Source organism: Chelonia mydas, chromosome 4, assembly GCF_015237465.2.
Source record: "Chelonia mydas isolate rCheMyd1 chromosome 4, rCheMyd1.pri.v2, whole genome shotgun sequence".
NCBI classification, from domain to species: Eukaryota; Metazoa; Chordata; order Testudines; family Cheloniidae; genus Chelonia; species Chelonia mydas.
The window spans coordinates 136,270,325-136,291,184 of NC_057852.1; the positions used below are offsets into that span (position 1 = coordinate 136,270,325).

Genomic DNA, 20,860 nt, shown 5'->3' on the forward strand with positions numbered 1-20,860 from the left:
CTGTATACCAGGGAGTTAAGACAACATCTTCATAACATTAACTGTGGCTGCAAATTTCTGTGGGTGCCAAAAGGGAGACCAGGTTGAAGTATACCTGAAAATCAGGCCTATAATGTCTGTTATGAGCAGCATATGCTGTACATAGCAACCATATTTAGACAGAAGCAGGGCAGAATATGCTGATGAATCATTCTCTTTCTTCCACTCCGCTAGCACTTTTTGAAACACAACTATAAACCACTTTAAGAAAAAACAAGTTTCTAATCTGAAATCACCTAACTTGGGGCTACCTTAAAAACTCTGATATACCTTCCTTAATACATGGTATCATATTACACTTCAGAATGCATCCATAACAAGCTAAACAGAAAAGGAACATTTTAAGAGGAGATTTAAAGCAGGGAACTAGATCAGGATGGATGGGAGGACCGCTGAAGAAATGAAACAGGCCCAAATGAAGAAGCAATTCCAAGTGGAAAGAGAAGAACTAAAGGAAAATCTGCCAGGTTGTGTGAAAAACATACACATTTCTCCTTTCAGTCCCAACAGACAGAGGTAATGAAGTGTCTGACTAGAGAAGTCTAGACCACATCTTTCAAATCCAGGATGTCACATCTTTATGTTACAAAGCTAAAAAACATAAGTGGCATAAATATACTGGTTCTACTCATAGTTACCCAGAGTAAATCCAGATAAAGTAACTATTAAAAATCAGTGGAGTTACTCAAGATCTGCTTGTTGTAACAGCTGAATTTAACTCATTAGAACATTCTGCAGTTGGATTATGCATACATAGCCCTATTGACTATAGCAAGAGCTTAGAACTATGCATTCAGACTCAGGATAGAATTTGGCTTAGTTTTGTAAAAGTTTTTAGAAATGTAAATACCTGAGTGAGAGCTCTCAACAGTGGTCTCTGACCTGACAGGAGATATTTTGGGTCCTTTCATCGGATGGGGAACATAGTACATCTCGGAACTTCCAGAAGGCTTATATGGCAACAACAGAGGCTGATCTGCAGGAATGGAGAGCAGTGCAATTAACAGAAATCAGCAAAGCCTAAAACTGTAATAAGTGGAGGTCACAGATAAGAACCCAAAGAGATCGTGGAAGATGTGCTGCATAGATTGTGTTCAGTTTGCAGTTTACTATTTCCCTAGAGCAGCAGTTCTCAACTAGGGGCCCGGGGCTCCCCTGGGGGACCGCGAGCAGCTTTCAGGGGGTCCACCAAGGGCCGGTGTTAGACGCTGTGGAGCCCAGGGCAGAAAGCCAAAGCCATGCCTCACAGTGCTGAAGCCTGGGGCCCCAAACCCCATCACCCAGGGCTGAAGCCAAAACCTAAGCAACTTAGCTTCGTGGGGCCCCCTGTGGTTTGGGACCCCAGCTAATTGCTCTGCTTGCTACCCCCTAACACTGCCCCTGGCTTTTATATGCAGAAAAACAGTTGTTGTGGCACAGGTGGGCTGTGGAGTTTTTATAGCATGTAGGGGGGGCCTCAGAAAGAAAAAGGTTGAGAACCCCTGCCCTAGAGAATACACTCATTAAAAAGAATGATCAGAAAGGAGTCTACCTGCTAGTTAGAAAGCTGACCCGCTTATAGCTAGAAAGGATGGCTTAATCATTTATAACATTCCTTAAAGATTAATAAAATGTGTGACTAGTGAGACCTGTAATAAATTTAAAAAGCTCATTCACATACCAACATTGCTCACTGTGAGTAATAACTAATGAAATCACCTGCCTGTGTTTAGGTCAACAAATATAACGTGCAACTATGGTGCAACTCCACTGGAAGATTCTGTTTGCTGCAGGTGGCAAGGGCTGGAGCACTTAGTGCTTCTTAATAGTGAAGATAAATAATTGTTCAAGTAGCTGAAAGGATATCTTTGTATTCCCATTTAAACAGAGCTGGAGGTCTTCACATATTGAAGGCATCTGATCTCCTCTCACCCCATATGCACACAACTGACTGATGTTGCTTTACACAACACCTCAAAGAGGAGAGAGACCCAGAGTTTGGAACAGAGGAAATATTATAGAAACTGAATGAGTCTACATACACTTGCATTGTGCAGCAGCAATCACTGGTGTAAAGAGGTACAATTTGCACTGCCTGCACCAATGTGAGTTAATCTGCCACGTGAGTTCAGATTTTATTGGGGTATATATCATCACTACCACATTCTCTCTCTCAGTAGCTGTGTAAATAAATTATTTTGCCCACAGAGTAATTTACGATTAGTTACCTGCCAACTCAAAGGTCTGTGAGCACCCTCATAATTTCTAATATGCATCATTTTAAATAACAATTTTAAAAATAAGTTCATTTTAAAAAAAAACAAAAACCTTTGTTTCTCCCACTAAGTGCACAAGAATCAAAACATTTGACTTGACAGGTTGTGTGGAAGAGGAAAGATTGTAGATTCATGGAAGACACTTTGATTTTCTCACCAGCTGGCCTGTGGGAAGGCGAAATGTGGTTCAGAGATGAAGTAGCTAGGTTAGCGATTTCACATGCCCTTTGGTGAGAGGACCCAAAGGAACTGGTTTCACCATCTTCAGTGCTAACATATATCTCTGCTGAAAATGTTGTCTTCTCAGGACTTTCTGTTGTTATCTGAGTTATGGCATCAGATGTTGTCTTTCCAGTTTGTGCAGAAACTGTGATCTTGAAATTATCCTGCAGATTATGTCCACATGAATCCAAACCTCTGGTGTGAGCCTGACTTGAGAATGGTACCCTCTGGCTACTTTCCAGAGGCATATATCTTAAATCTTGTGAAGATATTGGTTTTGGGAAGTGTGAAGAACTTTGATCCTTTGGGATAGATTCAGCAGTTAATAATTTAGAGGCAGATTCTAACAAAATTTTGGGGGGAGAGCTTGAAAGCATTTGTTGAGCATCAGTCTTAAGTCTGTCATTAGATCTTGTTTCAGCTTCAGCATCCAATATACTGAACAGTTCTGAATTATTACGTTTTGGGGAGAGAGTTATGTGGACACAAGACAGTGCTTTCCTGGTTGGAGATGAAGGAGATTCAGGCATGGCGGTTAAAGTTTTATCTGGGGAAGAACAATGTATCACATTGGCATATCCAGTCTCAACATTTGTCTGGCTGACAGAGAACATATCAGAAGAAAGTTTATCCTCCTTTTCCAACAAATTACCATGGTCTTTAAGCAAAAGGGTCCGTAGGCTACGAACTGGACGTTCTGAGCTATCTGCAAATGGAACCTGGTTGTACAGATTCATCTTTCCCTGCTGATGAGGACTCATGGAAAGAGGTTGATAAAACATATTTACTTCTTGATCAAATTTCATATCATGATCAACCCCAGAAAATTTGGAACTATGTCTGCCCAACCCAAGAGTATCGTGAGTGGAAGATTCAGCTTCCTCCACACTATCTGCAACCAGGGTCAGTACTTGGTCATTGTATGTGGTTTTAGAACCTTGACCTGATAAAATTTCTTTTTCTTGAGAAGTTCCAAGTTTGCCAACAGCAATGGGCACATGTTGAAACCTGTCTTTATCTGCACTAAACTTAAAATCATTATCATGTGAGTGAGTGGCTGTTGGGCTTGACGAAGGACATGATTTAGGACTTTCCACTTGTTGCTTGCTAGGTCTCTGGTCTTTAGCACTAACAGATACAATTTCAAAAGGCATTATACCATGAAGAGTATCTTCACTGAGACTGGCACTAGGGACAGTGGAAGCTAATGGAGACTGGGAACGTTTACAGGATGCAAAAGTGATGGAAGTAATCTGCTTCGCAACTTCTACAGAAGGCTTTTCTGTAGACTGCCTCTTCTGAGATGAAAGAATCACATCCTCTTCTGTTGGTGCACAGGAGCCATCCACCAATCCCAATGAAAATTTATCCATATCTTTACACAAGGGTGTGTGGAGCTCAATGCTAGCATCAAAGGGATTAGGTCTGAGCGTCTGAAGCTGATGGTAGATATGTTTTTGGATGGTATTCAAAGCTTTAAACTGTGCATCATCTAGTGGTGAATAATCAGCAGGGTCACTTCTATATATTGTTGTGACCGGTCTTGTGTTTGACTCTGGAGACTCATTAAGTTTGAAATCTTGTGTCTGGCTGTCAATTTGCAACTGTTTGCCAGCTGGAGATTTGAAGTGTCCTGTGTTCTGCCTCTGACTATGGCTGTGACTCATTATAGCCTCTGAATTGTTTCCCCATGGATCCTGTAAATGCAAAAAAACCAGAAAGATTCTTGAAAAAAAAAAAATAAATTGTGCAATGAGAATTTAACAATTCAAGTAAGGACTAAAGTTGGCAATAACCCTATTTTTGCCATCACACAGAAAATACAAACATTTTGGAACACAACTGCTAATATGACTGTAAACATAACAAGACTGGCCTTCATGTATGCCAGAAAAGCAGTCAGTTTCAATGCCACAATATACAACACCATCACTATAATTTACCTTTCTAACAGTATTCTTCAGGATTTGGTTTTATTGTAATAAAATAGACAATATATAGATTTTCTTGAGATAGGGAGGAGGCAAGCTGTAAGTACTTCTTACTGAACAAAACTTGCTCACTTCATTCACTGGGATCTTGCTCTCCCACTTCGCTACCCCACCAGCTGTTTGTTTAATCCATCCTGTCCCATCTTGTTATTATAAAGTGTTTGGAACAGAGACTGTCTTCTTACTTCTCATTTGTACTGTGTCTAGCACAGCAGGACTCAGATCCCCAACTGGGGCCTCTAGACATTAAGAAATGACAAATATTGATATGGTTAGGCCATTAGCTACTTCGGAGAGGACCTGACTGAATACTATGGGACACTACTGCTGTCAGACATCTTGCATTCCATAGCTGTCACTGTAAGAAATAAAACAGGGCACATAAAAATTCTCCCTTGTTCCACTCCAACAGAGTTTAAGAAGCCAAGTGCACGTATGCTTCACACACAAATCAAAGAAAGCTTCAATTACTGATAAAAGCAAAGCAAAAAGCTATTCTTGAAACTGATACATGAGAAAAGTCTTCAATTAAAGTTTGGTGATTTTAATTCTCACATTTAATAGTTCCTTTTTTTCGACTAAGAAACAAATCTTTCCAACAGCAGTCTAAGCATGAGATCTGCAATAGTGCTCTTTCTGCAAGCCAATGTCAAACTGACAAGAAAATTAAAACAGAATTCAAAAAATATCCAGAGCTTAAGAAGCCACTATTAGTTAGCAATAACTTTTCACTCTCCAGACATATGTCATCTTTTTTCCTATTAAAATATACATGTATTCCATAAGAACATTCTTTTGTTTTACAAAAACTGGTAAGACTGCTTGCAACTGTACTGGAAGTAAGAGTGGAGGGGTAGGGGAGAAATCTTTAGATTTCTAAAACCAGACCAGTTACTTACCAGTAAAGCCACCAGGTAAAAAACTCAGTCAGCATTTTTAATGTTTTCAATCACGTATAAAAGTTGATGTTAATTGCGATAATGATCCTACAATTATAGAACACCTTTAATCCCAAAGCACTTTACAAACGTAAAATTAACATTGAAACTATACACAGGAATTACTTAATCCACCACTGAAACACAGGCACCTCTGGTATGAAATGTGCAACTGCACAATAATTTAGGACACAGAGATAAAAACAGATTTGCCTTGGCAGGCGAATAAAACAAAAACTAAATAAAACATGGTATAGCCCATCAATTAATCAGAAAATAAGTGCTGCCCTACTTTCTGATGATTCTTTCTCCTGGTCACATGATGTTCTGTTTGTCAGATCTCTTGTCTTTCATCTATTAGTGTGCTATCTTGCTAACATGGGCAGCTGAAGTAAATGGCAAAATTCCCATTAATTTAAATGGCAGGAGTTTGCCCTTCAATTGTTAACTCCTTTGGGTATAGACTATATCTTCCTCTATATTCTGCTCTTTAATTTCTAAACAACAAACTGAAGCTTGGTGTCTCTGCACAGTCATTTGCGGACAGTTGCATACCAACAAGTACACAATATGCTGACACAGATCTGAAAGATACTTTAGGCAGCTCTGGTTACTGTGCCAAATTTGTTTACTGTAATGCAGAACTAAATAATGCACATACAAGTATGCCGATATAAGGTTTGAACATACCAGACTCTCTGCTCTCTTTCAAGCTTTCATGATAAATAATGGACATTTTAAGGTGTTACATTTACCCCTATATTGTAGTGAACCTATGTGCAGACTTACCAAGGATAACCACCACTCAAAACAAGGCTTTTTGTTTTTAGATATGTCTCTTGCAGGTTTGTTGATTTGTTTTGTTTAATAGAAGAGAATAAAACCTAGGTTCCCAAGAATATCTTTATTAGGGAAGGAGCACCAAACAAACAGCTTCTCTCTGCAGCAGCTTACCTGATAGATCTAACAGGTGGCATCTTTAAAAGAAAAACTAGAAATAAAATACACCTCTACAGAGCAGATCACACTGCAAACAAGTCGATAGGTAAGTAAACAAACACCAGACTCCCAGATGCATGCAGAAAATTCTCAACCAGCAGTCTAAAATTCCCTAAGTCAAAGAGGTATGCTAACTAAAGAGAGGCCACACTGTTTAACCCCATTGCAGACAGCACTGAGATGCATCAACCACACTCCACACAACATGCTAGAAAACTGCTCTCTCTTACATCACTTCATCCCATCACCTTTAGTTACAAATTAGCATCAGAAGCAGTGCCATGATCACCACGTACTGGAAATAGACAAGAAACATTTTTGATCAGTAAATTTTACATCAATCTCATTAGAGCCCACATTTGCTCCATAAAACCTCAATCCCTGTCCAATTTCTTTAGAAATAGAGAATTTCATTGACAGGGACAAAAGTGTATTATTTTTAAGATACCAGTATTTGCATTCCTTTAATTTAGATTCATTCAAAATTGACGGACTTTCCACTGATGCTATGAATAGCTAACGTGAAATAAATTATATTGACCTGGACAAAGTTTAGATAGTCCTGTTTTTGCCTAGAAAATCTATGTAGTTTGTTAATTTATCTTCTGATCTGTACAACTGGGGAAAATGTAATCTTACATTTCATTAGTAGAAGGCGATGTGGACGTCTGAACACGTACTGTTCCAACAGCTAGAGTAAAGGAATGAGCAAATAAAACCAGCCACAGTAGAACTGGAAATGGTCTTGTGTAAACCATGAGTTAAACAGATAATCCTGGACAATCTGTTTGACGTCCAAAATGTCATTGGAAATTAAATACTTGGATCGTTTGATCAAGAAAACCTTCAAGATAAGCATTAGGTTCATTCTTCCAAACCACACCTTTTGAGGCATTATCTATGCTAGAAAAGTACAAGCAATTAACTAACATTGATTTAGAAGTCAGTCAAGTTAAACTGATAAAAAGCCCTAACAGATGCATTTAAATTCGTTTAACCTTTACCTATATCAATTTAGCTTCAGTCAGTAATTTACCAAGACTAAACCTACTTAAGCAAGGAATAAATCGATTTAAGTGTGTCATATTAAAAGGGTTTACACCAGTTTAACCAGAGAAATTTAAAAATCTGTTTAGTTAAACTAGTGCACTTTTCTAGAAGAGAGGAGGTCTTAGACTCCCGACTCCCCCCTTGAACAGGAATGCCAAGGTTCTGCTACAGCTCCAGGCACCAAAAACCCATCTGAACCATTTTAAATTTCCTCTTACTGTCCTTAATAAAAATACAATTATAAGGCGGCATGTCTGGACAGGTTTTTCCTACATGGCAAATCATCTTACTTATCAGAAAAATTAATCAAGTTAACCACAGTACGTTTTTGCTGTTATTTTTAACTGACTAATAAAAGACAAAATCTAAGAACATGTTAGAGTGCATACATGCTTTCCCAATGAATAAATAAAAGATAGTGTGAACTAATTCAGCCCAAAATTTATCTTGCTCTCTTCATTTACACAATGTATAATCTAATATTAATACAAATTTTTTTTAAAATCTTTTCATAGAAGTATTTTAAGTTAACAAAGGTTTTTTTATCTCCAATTTAGATAACATCTTGCAGTACTGTGAAGCCAAATATATGCTAGAGCATGAGAACCAGAAATAGACTGACTAGCAGTATAGTTTCATTGCCCAAATTAAGCAAAATGCAAAAATGGTGAAAAATAGGCACTCATATACCATGGTGATTAACACAGTACTACAACAAACAATCCCAAATATAAATCAGATTTTTAAAATTTTCCATTTTAGTAATTTGAAGTGCTGTTAGTAACAAATAAATGTTTTTTTAAATTTTATTTTAATGATATTCCTTTAAAAATACATTAAATCACCATGACTGCCCAAATTAAACTAGTAAAGGCAAGAAAATAGTTAAAAGCAGAAATGCATAAACTCTTCCCCACTGTGCCTAAGTATCCAAAAATCTGAGCCGTGAGTAAACTTACATACCATACCAAACCTAACCTCAGAGGAAAGCAAAATTTGAATTTACTCCACAACCCAGAATTTCTACCTTATCTCTAAATGCCCTGGAATTTGATTGTTTTAAATGCCCAAGGGGAACTTTTGCCCAAGTAAGGACAGCAGGATTGGTTCCTAAACAAAATGCATATTCCTATAGGATACACAAACATACACTATAAAAATCCATATAAAATGTCATGTAAAGGAAACAGCCACTTTTCAAAACTAAATCTCAATGACTGTGTATTTTGAAAAACAGAGAAGATATAGGCTTAGATTTAGCAAAGGGCTTAAGTACATTCTTAAGTCCCACAGAAGAGAATGATACTTAAGTACATGCTTAAGTGCTTTACAGAATCAGGACCTTAAATCACATTTTCGTAAGTGTCTTTCAAACCTTTCTAATGGTGACAAATTTTGAAAACTGTTTCAGAAACTCTTCTAATATAAATCTAAAACTGCTATATTGATTTTTTTAAATTATAAAATAATCTCTCACACTATAAACCAGATTGTGGGTGCACAAGGGTGGTGTGACCCAGGGATGCCTTGGTGCCAACTGGCAGAGGACACAGAGGATGCACAGGGTTTCAGAGAGATCCCCTGGGTCAGATATATGTGTAATAGTTCACCAAAGGGTGGCGTGTGAGGTATCTAGTGAGAGCCAAGAGTCCATTGGTCATCATAATCACTGTGAAATGTACGCATGGATAATATTTAAGGAATTACGTACGTATACTAAAAAGTACGTTCTTAAAGTTCGGGAGTTAAGGCAGGTCCCTAGGACATGACATACCTCCTCTCTGAAAGGAACATGTCCCTCATAACAGGCATCTCTCTCTGTCTGGCCACAAGAGTATTGCATGCCTCACAAGGGATGCTTATTTGCATATTGAGCCAGATAACAGTCAAAAGATTGCAAAATCTACAAGAGAAAAATCTATGGGGGTGATGGGAACCAGAAGGAGTGTCCTCTTTATAACTAAGATCAAAGGATTAGCCTGATATATCAGGATGCAAAGAAACACTCAGGACCCTTCACTGCAGAGGCAAGCTGACAACGTGTTGAAAGAGGGGTCACCATAGTCAGCCTGGCTGTAATGCACTGGTGAGCAATATTTTATCAGACATGAGAATATCTAGTTAATTAAGGCTAGGTTCTAGAATGCATGTTATGATTTTATATTATTCATAATCATTTGTTTCCATGACTTCTACGTACTAATCCTTCAATCTCTGTGCTTTATAAAATAAACTACATATATGTTTATAGAGAAACCAAGTAAGTGTGGTGTTTTAAGGGGAGCGGTGATCTGTGGTGGAAGTGATGAGCTGAGGTGTACCGTATCAGAGGGTTAGCCGTGTTAGTCTGTATCCACAAAAACAATGAGGAGTCCAGTGGCACCTTAAAGACTAACATTTATTTGGGCATAAGCTTTCGTGGGTAAAAAACCCACTTCTTCAGATGCATGGTGGGTTTTTACCCACAAAAGCTTATCTGTTAGCCTTTAAGGTGCCACTGGGCTCCTCACTGCTTTTGTGGATACAGACTAACACAGCTAACCCTCAGATACAGGTTTCTTGGAGGTGTACCGTTTCTTTGGAAGTAGCGGATCTGAATACTGTGAGTGTCCAGTGGAACAGATGCTGGAATCTCCAGGGAGACGCTCGGAGATTGGGACGTGCCTATTGCTAACCTGTAGAGAGACAGCAGGGCCTGCGAACATCTAGAGGGGAGTGCTTGTGTTGCCTGTGGCCGATGGGGCTGAGGTGCTTGCTGACCCCCAGCAGGCACAGACATGGCCTCATCACGCTAAGGGCAGGTGGTAGTGAGGTGCCTCAATTCTGGGTGCCTCTGGGAAGCATCACAGTGGCGGAGTCACAGGATCTACAACCCATTTGCTGTTTAGCCAAAGGTCACACTCCAGGCACTTATATATCAGATTATATAAATACTGAGAAGGTTGGAAACAGGTAAAGAAAAAGATTATAGATTGTTATTTTCCATTTGTTTTATTTGGGTACGGAAAATAGAACAAAGGGAAGGACAGGATGAGTAAGCCAGAGACATATGCTAAACATACCAATTTGCAGACGGAAAAACTCTGTGCAGACCATGGCTTGGAAACTACAGGGAAAACAGGACAGGGGATGAGAACTTTACTCATGGAATATGATAAGCATCAGGTAGAACTGTTTAATCCATTGAAAGTGCCTGATCCTGAGCAGGGTGCAGGCTCAGGAAACTAGCCTCGCACAGTTCCCAGTTGGGCGGCAGCCTCAAAGTTAGAGCTGCCCAGAACAGAGCTCCAAAAACTGGAAATGGCAGAGAGCAGGAAGCAAAGGAGAGAGAGCCCAGGAAAGGGAGATACTAGCAGAGAAGCAGTAGCATGAGGCAGAGAAAGCAGCACCAGAGGAGTCCCATCAGAGACTACTGCAACTGGAAGACCGTAAGCACAGTGCCCGAGTAAAGCAACAGGGGTAGCAGACAAACTACGGCAGGTAGCAGCTGCACAAGAAAGGGAGATGAAAAGGCAGCACAAGTTCAAAAAGCTGGAAATACAAGGACTGAACCCTCAGCCCACAGGTATTCCTCCCAAGGGATCACACAACTGGGAGAAACTGTGCCCGAACAACAGGGAGACGGATAGCATTGAATACTATTGAACCGCCTTCAAAAGGATACACAGGACACACAAAATCCCTGATGACCTCACAGAATGACCATCTTACTTCCCAGACTGACTGGTAAAGCCTTAAAAGTGGTTAACGATATAATGATGTAAATGAAACTATGCTGTACAATTTGTTTAAAGGCCCTGTGTTTAAAAAGGTTTCAGATTACTACAGAGGCATATCGCCTAAAGTTTACAAACATCAAAAATTTGATAAATTAAGTCACAGGGAATGCGTTTCATAAATAGGTGATTATTTGAGAAAATGTATAAAGGGGAAGAAACTAATCACAAATTGGTAGATCTGTTTGCTCAGGAACAGTTATTTGAAAACTGCTCTGATGAGATGACGGCAACGGTATGGGAAAAATCCCCAACAACTGTGGAAGAGGCAGCCAGAGCAGCTGACTTTTGCATACAAGACCATTCACAGAAGACAAGTCCCAAACGGAAGGGGAAAAGCCTGGCATAAAAGGGGGTCCCTGGTTTGTTCAAGAGGAAAAGGAGGGAGATGAGGGCACTAAACACACATCACCCCACCATGGGTCCAATCCTGGTAGCCCTAATTATTGGACCCCAGCCCAAGGTGCTGGCCCAAGAAAGTGCTTCTTATGTGGGTCCCTTGAACACAAGAAGAAACAATGCCCCAAGGCTTGGGAGTCCAAAGACAATGCCCAGTCCATGCAGGTTAATCCAGCTATCCTCGAGAGTCAGAGACTTCAGTGGTCTCAGGGGAGGTTCTAGTAATTTTATCTGATCTGACCTCCTAGTGGTAGACAATGAGTTCATTAAAGAGACCAAAGCAAACAGTAAAGCATGCTTGAAGGAGACACTGGTGGCCAGATCTCTCTAGTCAGGAGGGATGAGATTAAGTAGGTTGATATGCCCCCAGGGGAGGAGGTAAAACTCCTTGCCTTAGGGCAATTTAGAACCACGGTGCCTTTAGCTTGCATTGAATTATAGTAGGAAGGCTTACAAGGTACTTTGACTATGGGGGTTCTTAAAATTTTACCAGCTGATTTATTGATGGGAAATGACATACTATCACTACCCAAAGCTGTTAATATTGTGACCCGTAGCAAGAGGAATATGTCCCTAAATTTCCAAAGGTAAGCCTGGGGAAGAATAGGTAGCTGAGAGGGGAGAGGAGTCTTCAACACCTTTATTAGCAGAAAATAGCGATGTCTCTCCAGGGGAACGGAGGAAGGAGTCACTCCCCCCCTTGCCTAAAACAGCTCTCTGTGCAAGAAAAAAAACAAATGGAGTTTGCTGCAGAACAAAGTGCAGACACCTCCATGGACAGCATAAGGGAGGCCATCCTCAGCAATGCCTCAGAAAAAGACAACAGGGTGAGGTTCTTTATAGAAGAGGGGAGGATTTATAGGGAGGCAAAAAAAGAGAAGTTTGTAGGGCTCCCCAGGACAATTGATCAGACCTTCAAAGCATCGTGTGAAATCAATGCTATTAGCTCATGACTCCCAGCCCACAGGTCACTTGGGAATGGAGAGGACATATGAAAGACAAAAGAAAAATTTCTATTGGCCCAATATTCAAAATGAGATGAGGGAATACTGCAAGACTTATGTCACAAGTGGAAAAAGCCTGTAGGTCTCTGCAAGGCTCCTTCGCATCCTTTACCTGTGATCAAAGCAGCATTTCACAGAGTTGCTATGGATAACATAGGGCCCAGACCCAGGCCAACCCATAATGGAAAAAGATTGATATTAGTTGTCATAAATATAGAGGGAAGAGTAGCATAAAATCCCTCCATGGCAGCTGTACTAAATTGCCTAAACTGTAAGGGGTTAAACAGTTCAAATAACCTAGTTGGTACCTGACCAGCAGGACCAATGAGGAAAGAAGATACTTTCAAACCTGGAGGGGAAGGATTTGCTTGTTGTTCTTTTTTGGTATAGAGGGAGAAGCCAAGCAGGTATAACAGCTCCTGAAAATATACCTGGAATAATCCATCTAAATCCACAGAAATTGTAAGCAGGGCAAGGAAATGCATTAGATCATCTTTTGTTTTAGTTTGTGAATTTTCCTATGCTACAGTAGTTTTATTCCTGTTTTTGTAACTGTGAAGCTAAGCCCAGAGGGAAATCCTCTCTGTTTTAAATCTTTTTATTACCCTGCAAAGTTACCTTCCATCCTGATTTCGCAGGTGTGATTCTTTTACTTTTTTCTTTATAATAAAGTTATTCTTTTAAGAACCTGATTGATTTCAGTGTCCTGAAGACAAAGGGTCTGGTCTGTGCTCACATTGCTAAGGCAACTGGTTGATATATTATTCTCAAGCCTCCCCAGGAAAGGGGATATTTTTGGGGGGATAGGGATTCCAAGTGACCCTTCCCTGAATTTTTGTGTAAGTCACTTGGTGGTGGCAACAATACCTCCCAAGGAATTTGTGCCTTGGGGAAGTTTTAACCTAATCTGGTAGAATATAAATTTAGGGAGTCTTTCATGCAGGTCCCCACATCTGTACCCCAGAGTTTGGGGGAGGAGGAGAACCCTGACATTAGTGGTTGTTGATTTTGCCACCTGGTATCCAGAAGCAGTTTCTCTGTCTAACTTGGAAGCTGAAACAGTGAGAATAATTAATCACTGGAACAATTTACACCAAGGGTCATGGTGGATTCTCCATCACTGACAATTTTTAAATCAGGATTGGATGTTTTTCTAAAAGGTATGCTCTAGGAATTATTTTGGTTAAGGTCTATTGCCTGCATTATACAGGTTAGACTAGATGCTCATAATGGTCCTTTCTGGCTTTAGAATCTATGAACAGCTGCTGAAGCACTGTTCTTCATATTCAGTAGGGTGGGTTTCCCAAAACAGAACTTATCAGATCAGGCATTAAAATTCATGTCCCAGCTACTTGGTGAATTATGGAGGGGTAAAACAGCTGACATCTGCCCCATATCGCCCAGAATAGAGTTGTTTAGTTGAGAGGTTCAACAGGACCTTAAAATCTAGGCTGAGAATGTATGTAAACAAAAGGGCAAGTGACTGGGCTACAATGCTACCCTGTTTGCTTACCAGGAGGTGCCCCAAGAATCCACAGTGTTCGCCCCATTTGACCTCCAGTGGGGAAGAAATGTCAGAGGTGCCCTGGGTCGAATTAGAGACTCCTAGGAAGATAGCACGGAAACAGAAGGGAAACTGGTGGCTCAGTGTATGCAGTGGTTATGGGAAGATTTAAAATCCATGAAGGGGATAGTGCAGCAAAACCTCACAAAAAGACAGGCAGGTCAGAAAGAATGCTACGATCGCAATACCTGTGTTCATGTCATTTCATGTGGGGGATTTGTTACTGGTGTTACTCCTTGTAATAAAAGACAAATTGCAGACGTGAGGTGGTATAAAGAGTTAAAGATGTTACTTACAACATAGAAAGGCCCCAAAGCAGCGTTGCACCTCAAACTGTGCATATAAACCAGTTAAATGTGTATCACAAATATGAAGCCATTATAAACGTGATATGCAATGTAGAGGAGGACTTGAAGACAGCTCCACTTATTGATTTGGTGACTGAATGCCACAGTGACACCGCACTAGAGAGCACTGATATATATAAAGGGTTAACTTGGACTGAAAAATCAAGAGATTAAGGCTGTGCAGCAAAGTCACCAACAGGTATTTTAAAGCAGGCCAGTCCTGAGTCACAAAATGGTCCATAAATTTAACACTGTAGGAGCAGAGCCTGAACTCAGTGGAGCATAGCGGATGACTGGTAAAAGGCAGGAGCAGGTACGTAAGGAGATAACAAGCACGCTGGAAACAGGAATAATTGCAGAGTCAAACAATCCCTGGGCATCTCCAGTTGTTATGGTTCCCAAAAATAATGGGTCTAAGATTTTTGTTGGTTATAGAAAGCTTCATGTTGACACTGTTCCTAATGCACATTCTATGCCCAGAATCAATGACATGCTAGACCAGGGGTGGGCAAACTACAGCCTGCGGGCCGAATCTGGCCTGTCAGCCATTTTAATCTGGTCCTCGAGCTCCTGCTAGGGAGTGGGGTCTGGGGCTTGCCCCACTCCAACGCTCCAGCCAGGGAGCGGGGTCGGAGAATGCTCCACATAGCTACTGGAAGCAGAGGCATGTCCCTGCTCCTGCGCTCCAGCCAGGGAGCAGGGTCGGGGACCGCTCCACGCGGCTCCCGGAAGCAGCGGCATGGCCCCTCTCCGGCTCCTATGCGTAGAGGCAGCCAGGGGGCTCCACTCTGCACACTGCCCCCACCCAAGCGCCGCCCCCGCAGCTCCCATTGGCCGGGAACCGCAGCCAATAGGAGCTGCGGGGGCGGTGCCTGCGGATGGGGCAGCGTGCAGAGCCACCTGTCCGCTCCTCCACGTAGGAGCTGGAGAAGTGACATGCCGATGCTTCTGGAAACCGCTTGAGGTAAGCACTACCCAGAGCCTGCATCCCTGAGTCTCTCCCCGCACCCCAACCCCTTGCCCCAGCCCAATCCCCCTCTTGCCCTCTGAACTCCTCAATCCCAGCCCGGAGCACCCTCCTGGACCCCAAACCCCTCATTACCAGCCCCACCCCAGAGCCCACACCCCTTCCCACACCCCAACCCTATGCCCCAGCCCTGATCCCCCTCCCTCCCACCAAACCCCTCAGTCCCAGCCTGGAGCACCCTCCTACACCCCAAACTCCTCCTCCCCAGCCCCACCCCAGAGCCCATATCCCCAACCAGAGTCCTCACCCCCTCCTGCATCCTAACCCCAATTTTGTGAGCATTCATGGCTGGCCATACAATTTCTATTCCCAGATGGGGCTCTCAGGCCAAAAAGTTTGCCCACCCCTGTGTTACACAAGGCAAAGTTCCTGAGCACCATGGATTTAACAAAAGAGTACTGGAATATTCCCTTACACAGTGAAGGGCAGAAAATAAAAATGCCTCCATGATCAATTCTGAACTCAAAAAGTCCCAAGTGTTGCCCTTTGGGTTAATTAATGCAAAAGCCAAATTTCAGAGGCTCATTAACCAGATGTTAGCTGGGTCCAGGATTTTGCTTTAGCCTACATAGATGACATTGCCATCTTCTGGACAGATCATAAAAACCACTTGGGATTGTCCTGAAGAAGATCAAAGATGCAGATCTTGCAGTCAAAATGTAACATAAGAGCAGCCGAAGTCCCTTACCTTGGTCATTGCATAGGATGGGGCCAAGTTTGTCAGAATCTGTTGAAAGTGGAATCCATTGTTGTGACATTTCCCAGGGTACCCAGGATTGTAAGGCACCTTGCTACCACCTGCCCTCAGAGTGAGAAAGTCTTGTTTGTGCCTACTGGAGATCAGCTCCCTGACTCCACCAACCATGGGAAACACATATACTCCACTCCCAACATATACAGGCTCCAATATCCCTCTGCAGGTTAGCGATAGGCACACTCCAATCCCCGAACATCTCCCTGGAGTATCCGGACCCTGCTCCACTGGACACTCACAGTATTCACAGATTCACTGCTTCCAGAGAAGCAGTACAACTCCAGCTTACCAGCTTCATATCAGATCACCACTCCATTTTACACACAGCACTTAGGTGTGTTTATAGTGAAAACAAGGAAAAATTTATTCAACAAAGAGAAGAGATTCAAATGATAGCATATAAAAATATTGAAAACAAATCATAGAATATATTACAAACATAGGATATCAGGGTTGGAAGGGACCTCAGGATGACATCTAGTCCAACCCCCTGCTCAAAGCAGGACCAATCACCAAATAAATCATCCCAGCCAGGGCTTTGTCAAGCCTGACCTTAAAACCTCTAAGGATGGAGATTCCACCACTTCCCTATGTAACGCATTCCAGTGCTTTACCACCCTCCTAGTGAAAAAGTTTTTCCTAATATCCAATGATTACATATAAAATAAAATCGTAACATGCATTCTATAACCTAGACTTATTTAACTAGATACTTTTATGTCGTATCAAGCAAACTTAACTCTAAAGTCCTTCCAACATTTTTCAGCCCGGCCTGGCTATGATCCTTTTTTCATATGAGAGAACATGCTTCCAGCTTTTCACGTAGGTAAAGAATACTGCGCATCTCTTCAAAACCTCAGATATCAAAACAGTCTCTGATCTTCATTCATAAGCTGGACAGACTCCTGCAGTGTGTTCCTTCCTGTAGATTTCACCATCGCTTGCCGATTTTGCAGTCTTGGTTAGCTAATGACTCCGTATGCAAACAGACACACCTTGTGCAACACACAATGACCACACAGAGAGACAAGCCTCTACCTGAACAGATGCCTGAACAGAACCTCTCTGAGGCATGTCACCACCTGGCATTACATGTTCTTTTCCAACAGGAGGTAACAGATGCTTCTATCTCTGTTTAGACACGAGAGTATTGTATACTGTATGCCTCAAAAAAAGATGCCTATTTGCATACTGAACCAGATATCAGTCAAAAGATTGTGAAATCTATGAGAGAAAAATCTACAGGGAATAAAATATATATATATCAGTTGGTGAGGGGGAGAATGGGTGTCCTGTTTATGACTGAAATCAAAGGATTAGGCTGGTATGTCAGGGAATGCAAAGAAACACAGGATCCTTCACTTGTGGAGGTGACAGCATATTGCATCTCATGGAAGAAGGGTCACAGCCAGCCTAGCTGTAAAGCACTGGTGAGCAATACTTTAGACATGAAAGTAGCTTGTTAATTAAGTCTAGGTTCTAGAATGCATGTTATGATTTTATTTCATATGTAGCCATTTGTTTCCAATACTATTTCTTGATAATACTTGAATCTCTGATCTGTTACATAAGCTTATACTTCATTTCTCTGTAAACATATATAACTGGTGTGTGTTAAGCAGAGCAGTGATCTGAGGTGTACCTGGTGTTTCTTTGGAAGCAGCAGATGTGTGAATACTGAGAGTGTCCAGTGCAACAGGGGCTGGACATTCAAGGGAGATGCTTGCAAGGCTCAGTGGTTTGTTAAGTGTGCTAACCTGTAGAGAAGCAGTGGGACCTTTGGAGACCTAGGGTGAAGTGCTTGTGTTGCCCATGGAGTTGGGGAGCTGACCCCAGAAGGCATGGGCAAGGCTTCCTCACTCTAAAGGCAGGTGGTAACAAGATGCCTCAAAACCCTGCGTACCCTCACAGGAGCCAGCAACAATTGCAGTGCCTGCCTTTTCCTAAACACAGAGACTGTTTCCTATTACCATCACTTGGGGCACAAGCCACAGCAAAGCGTTTGGGAGGATGCAAAGCCATGGTCTCCCTTCTTGAGTCTCTCCCCGCCTTGGTCGGAGTTGGATGCACATAATACTCTTAAAGGATGGTACAAGAATGTACATTCTCCCAGCATGCTGGGGAGCTCCAGGTTGCTTTATGACTCTCTGAGCTCTCCCTAGGACAGGGAAGCTCTGTACCATCCTCATCTCAGGCCCTTGCTTTTAAAGCACAATCTGGCTTAGCAACAGGAGTTTTAGACAGTGAATATTTATTGCCAAATTGTAAACATCCACTTACAGAGCTTTGCAATGGGAATATTCATATAATGAAAGTAAATCTAGAAGAAGAAATTCAGAACAGGTACATTCTTCTATCTCTAGATATTTTATGCTTTCTAGGTTCCATATACCCTTCCTGCAAACCGTCAGTTTTTCCTATAACCATTATCTTTTTAAAGAACCCATTTCTACATCTCTTTCGCAACCTTCTCTCTAGACTGGTTTCTCTATTTCAAAATCAACCTGAATGTATTTCTCAGTGTAAAAAAGAGCAACAGTACCTATGACAAAGTAGCAGAGGTTCAGAGTTCAGGGAACGAGGTGCCTACTTCCAGTAGTGTCATTGGAGTGAATATGACATTATTAGATGTATAGATCAAATGTATAGCTGTGTAAAAAAAAAAAAAACACCCACACACCCCTCCCACACACAAACTGCAGCATTGTTGAAGCCAGTGAGGAAACATCACTGCTCTAGAATTGCAGAAAGCAAAAAAAAAAAAAAAAACACTAACCCCAAAACCTGCTATTTTCCCCAACATTTTCACACTTAAAAACTGCTTGTGAGCCCCCTTGCCCAGTCAGAGTTACATCCTGGCGAGATGAGAGTCTGAAGAAAATATAAGAGGGAAAATCATTGCACATTCCCTCCCACAATAGATTACTCATGACCTTATGGAGGTATGCAAATATCCAGTGAGAACACTGTTAATATGAAATCTAGTAAATTTCACAAAGTAAGCTGAAAGTTCCAGGCGTGACACCTACCTGACTCTCCATGACTATTTTTGTAGTTTACAATCATACTGTCTTTTTTTTTTTTTTAAACAAACTATTTCTCTCTCATCTGTTGCTGTATGAAGGATCCACACAAACGATAGGGGAAACAAGTTGATTGAATATAAGTGAAAGCACAGAAACTGATTGTACAGAGTGCAGCCAAATGCATCAAGTAAAAAGTACAGAAAATATCTGGTCTTTCGGATCTGTCAGTTACAGTAGGCTTAAGTGTTAATTGAAATGCCAGATAATTTTCAGGGAGAATTGTGATTTAAAAAAAAAAAAAAAAAACTACACTGTTTTTCTATGCCAGTGTTTTAGGCCACATTTGAGCAAAGCACTTTCTTACTTAAGTACTTTGCTGAATCAGCACCTTGAAGAAATCAACGTAATACTTCTAGTTTTGGACCTATGTATGGTAGTAAACAGATCTTTTATCATCCATCCATTTGCTCCCTCTCATAGTTTGGACGTCTGCATGATTCCCCTCTTAACCTTTAGTTTGAGACACAGAGGTCTCTTTCCTCTGTATTTATGAGAAAGTCTGGAATTTTATTTTGTCAGGATCTCCATATAAGGTTTATATCAAAATCAGAAAAACTTCGAGAGTTACCAGAAAAACAAGCGTTTCCAGGTTAATGTTCCCTGCATTATCCCCACTGTTAATAGTTAATGAACCATAGAACACACAGATAATATTACCAATGACATTCTTTAGTTCAGGACACAATCAATTATTTTTATATCAGCTGTGTGATTTTTTGCCCCCCACAGCTCCCTTTTCTACTGGAGATCTCAGGCCCAGGAAAATTTATCAGAAAGCAGAATAAGGTAACTGTCGCTACACCTTTGTGGACTACTAAAAGATGTGAGCTTTTCTTGGGGAGACAGCAGGTGAGGGACAAGTCATCAGCACAGATTCAAATTAAAGTTTCTTGTGCTCACCTTAAAGGCTGTCGCCAATTCTGCCCCTCCCTACTTGTCATTTATTGTCAATTCCCATATCAACCTGGCCTTCTCCATTCTGCCAACAAGCAAACCTCACCAACCCATTTGTTAGCTTTTCAGACAAACATCTCCATACTTTCACCCATTCTGCCCTTTTTGCTTGCAAACTTTCCGTTAAATGATCCATCAAGATTTCAGACACAGAGGCAGCCACTCATAGTTCCAAGTTCCTCATGGCATAGCTAACACTAGTTCAGACAAACGCTGAAAACAAATAGAAATTCAAGGGCAGATTGGAGACAATATACTCTGTCAAGCTTACTCATCAATTCCACTCAGGATGCAGCATACGGAAATATATGAATCAGAAATGTTCTGAACAGAATATACAGCAGTGACAGTTCAGTAAATGGCAAGTTATCATCAAATTTATCACACTATTTCCTCTACATTTCAAGCTACATGGAGAATTACATTTCATTAAATGTCATCAACACTTATATGGT

General features: G+C 41.2%; 1 protein-coding gene across 13 annotated transcripts in view; it reads right to left on the bottom strand.

Annotated features, from left to right (window-relative positions):
- Positions 1–20,860, bottom strand: part of ALMS1 (ALMS1 centrosome and basal body associated protein) — a 133,452-nt gene that overhangs the window by 40,045 nt on the left and 72,547 nt on the right. For all 13 annotated transcript variants that reach the window (XM_037898377.2, XM_043544936.1, XM_043544934.1 and 10 more), the window contains exons 9-10: positions 2,452–4,213; positions 890–1,015 (exon numbers count right to left, since the gene is read on the bottom strand). In XM_037898377.2, the coding sequence (XP_037754305.1) occupies positions 890–1,015; positions 2,452–4,213 (1,888 nt within the window). The remainder of the gene's footprint in view (positions 1–889; positions 1,016–2,451; positions 4,214–20,860) is intronic.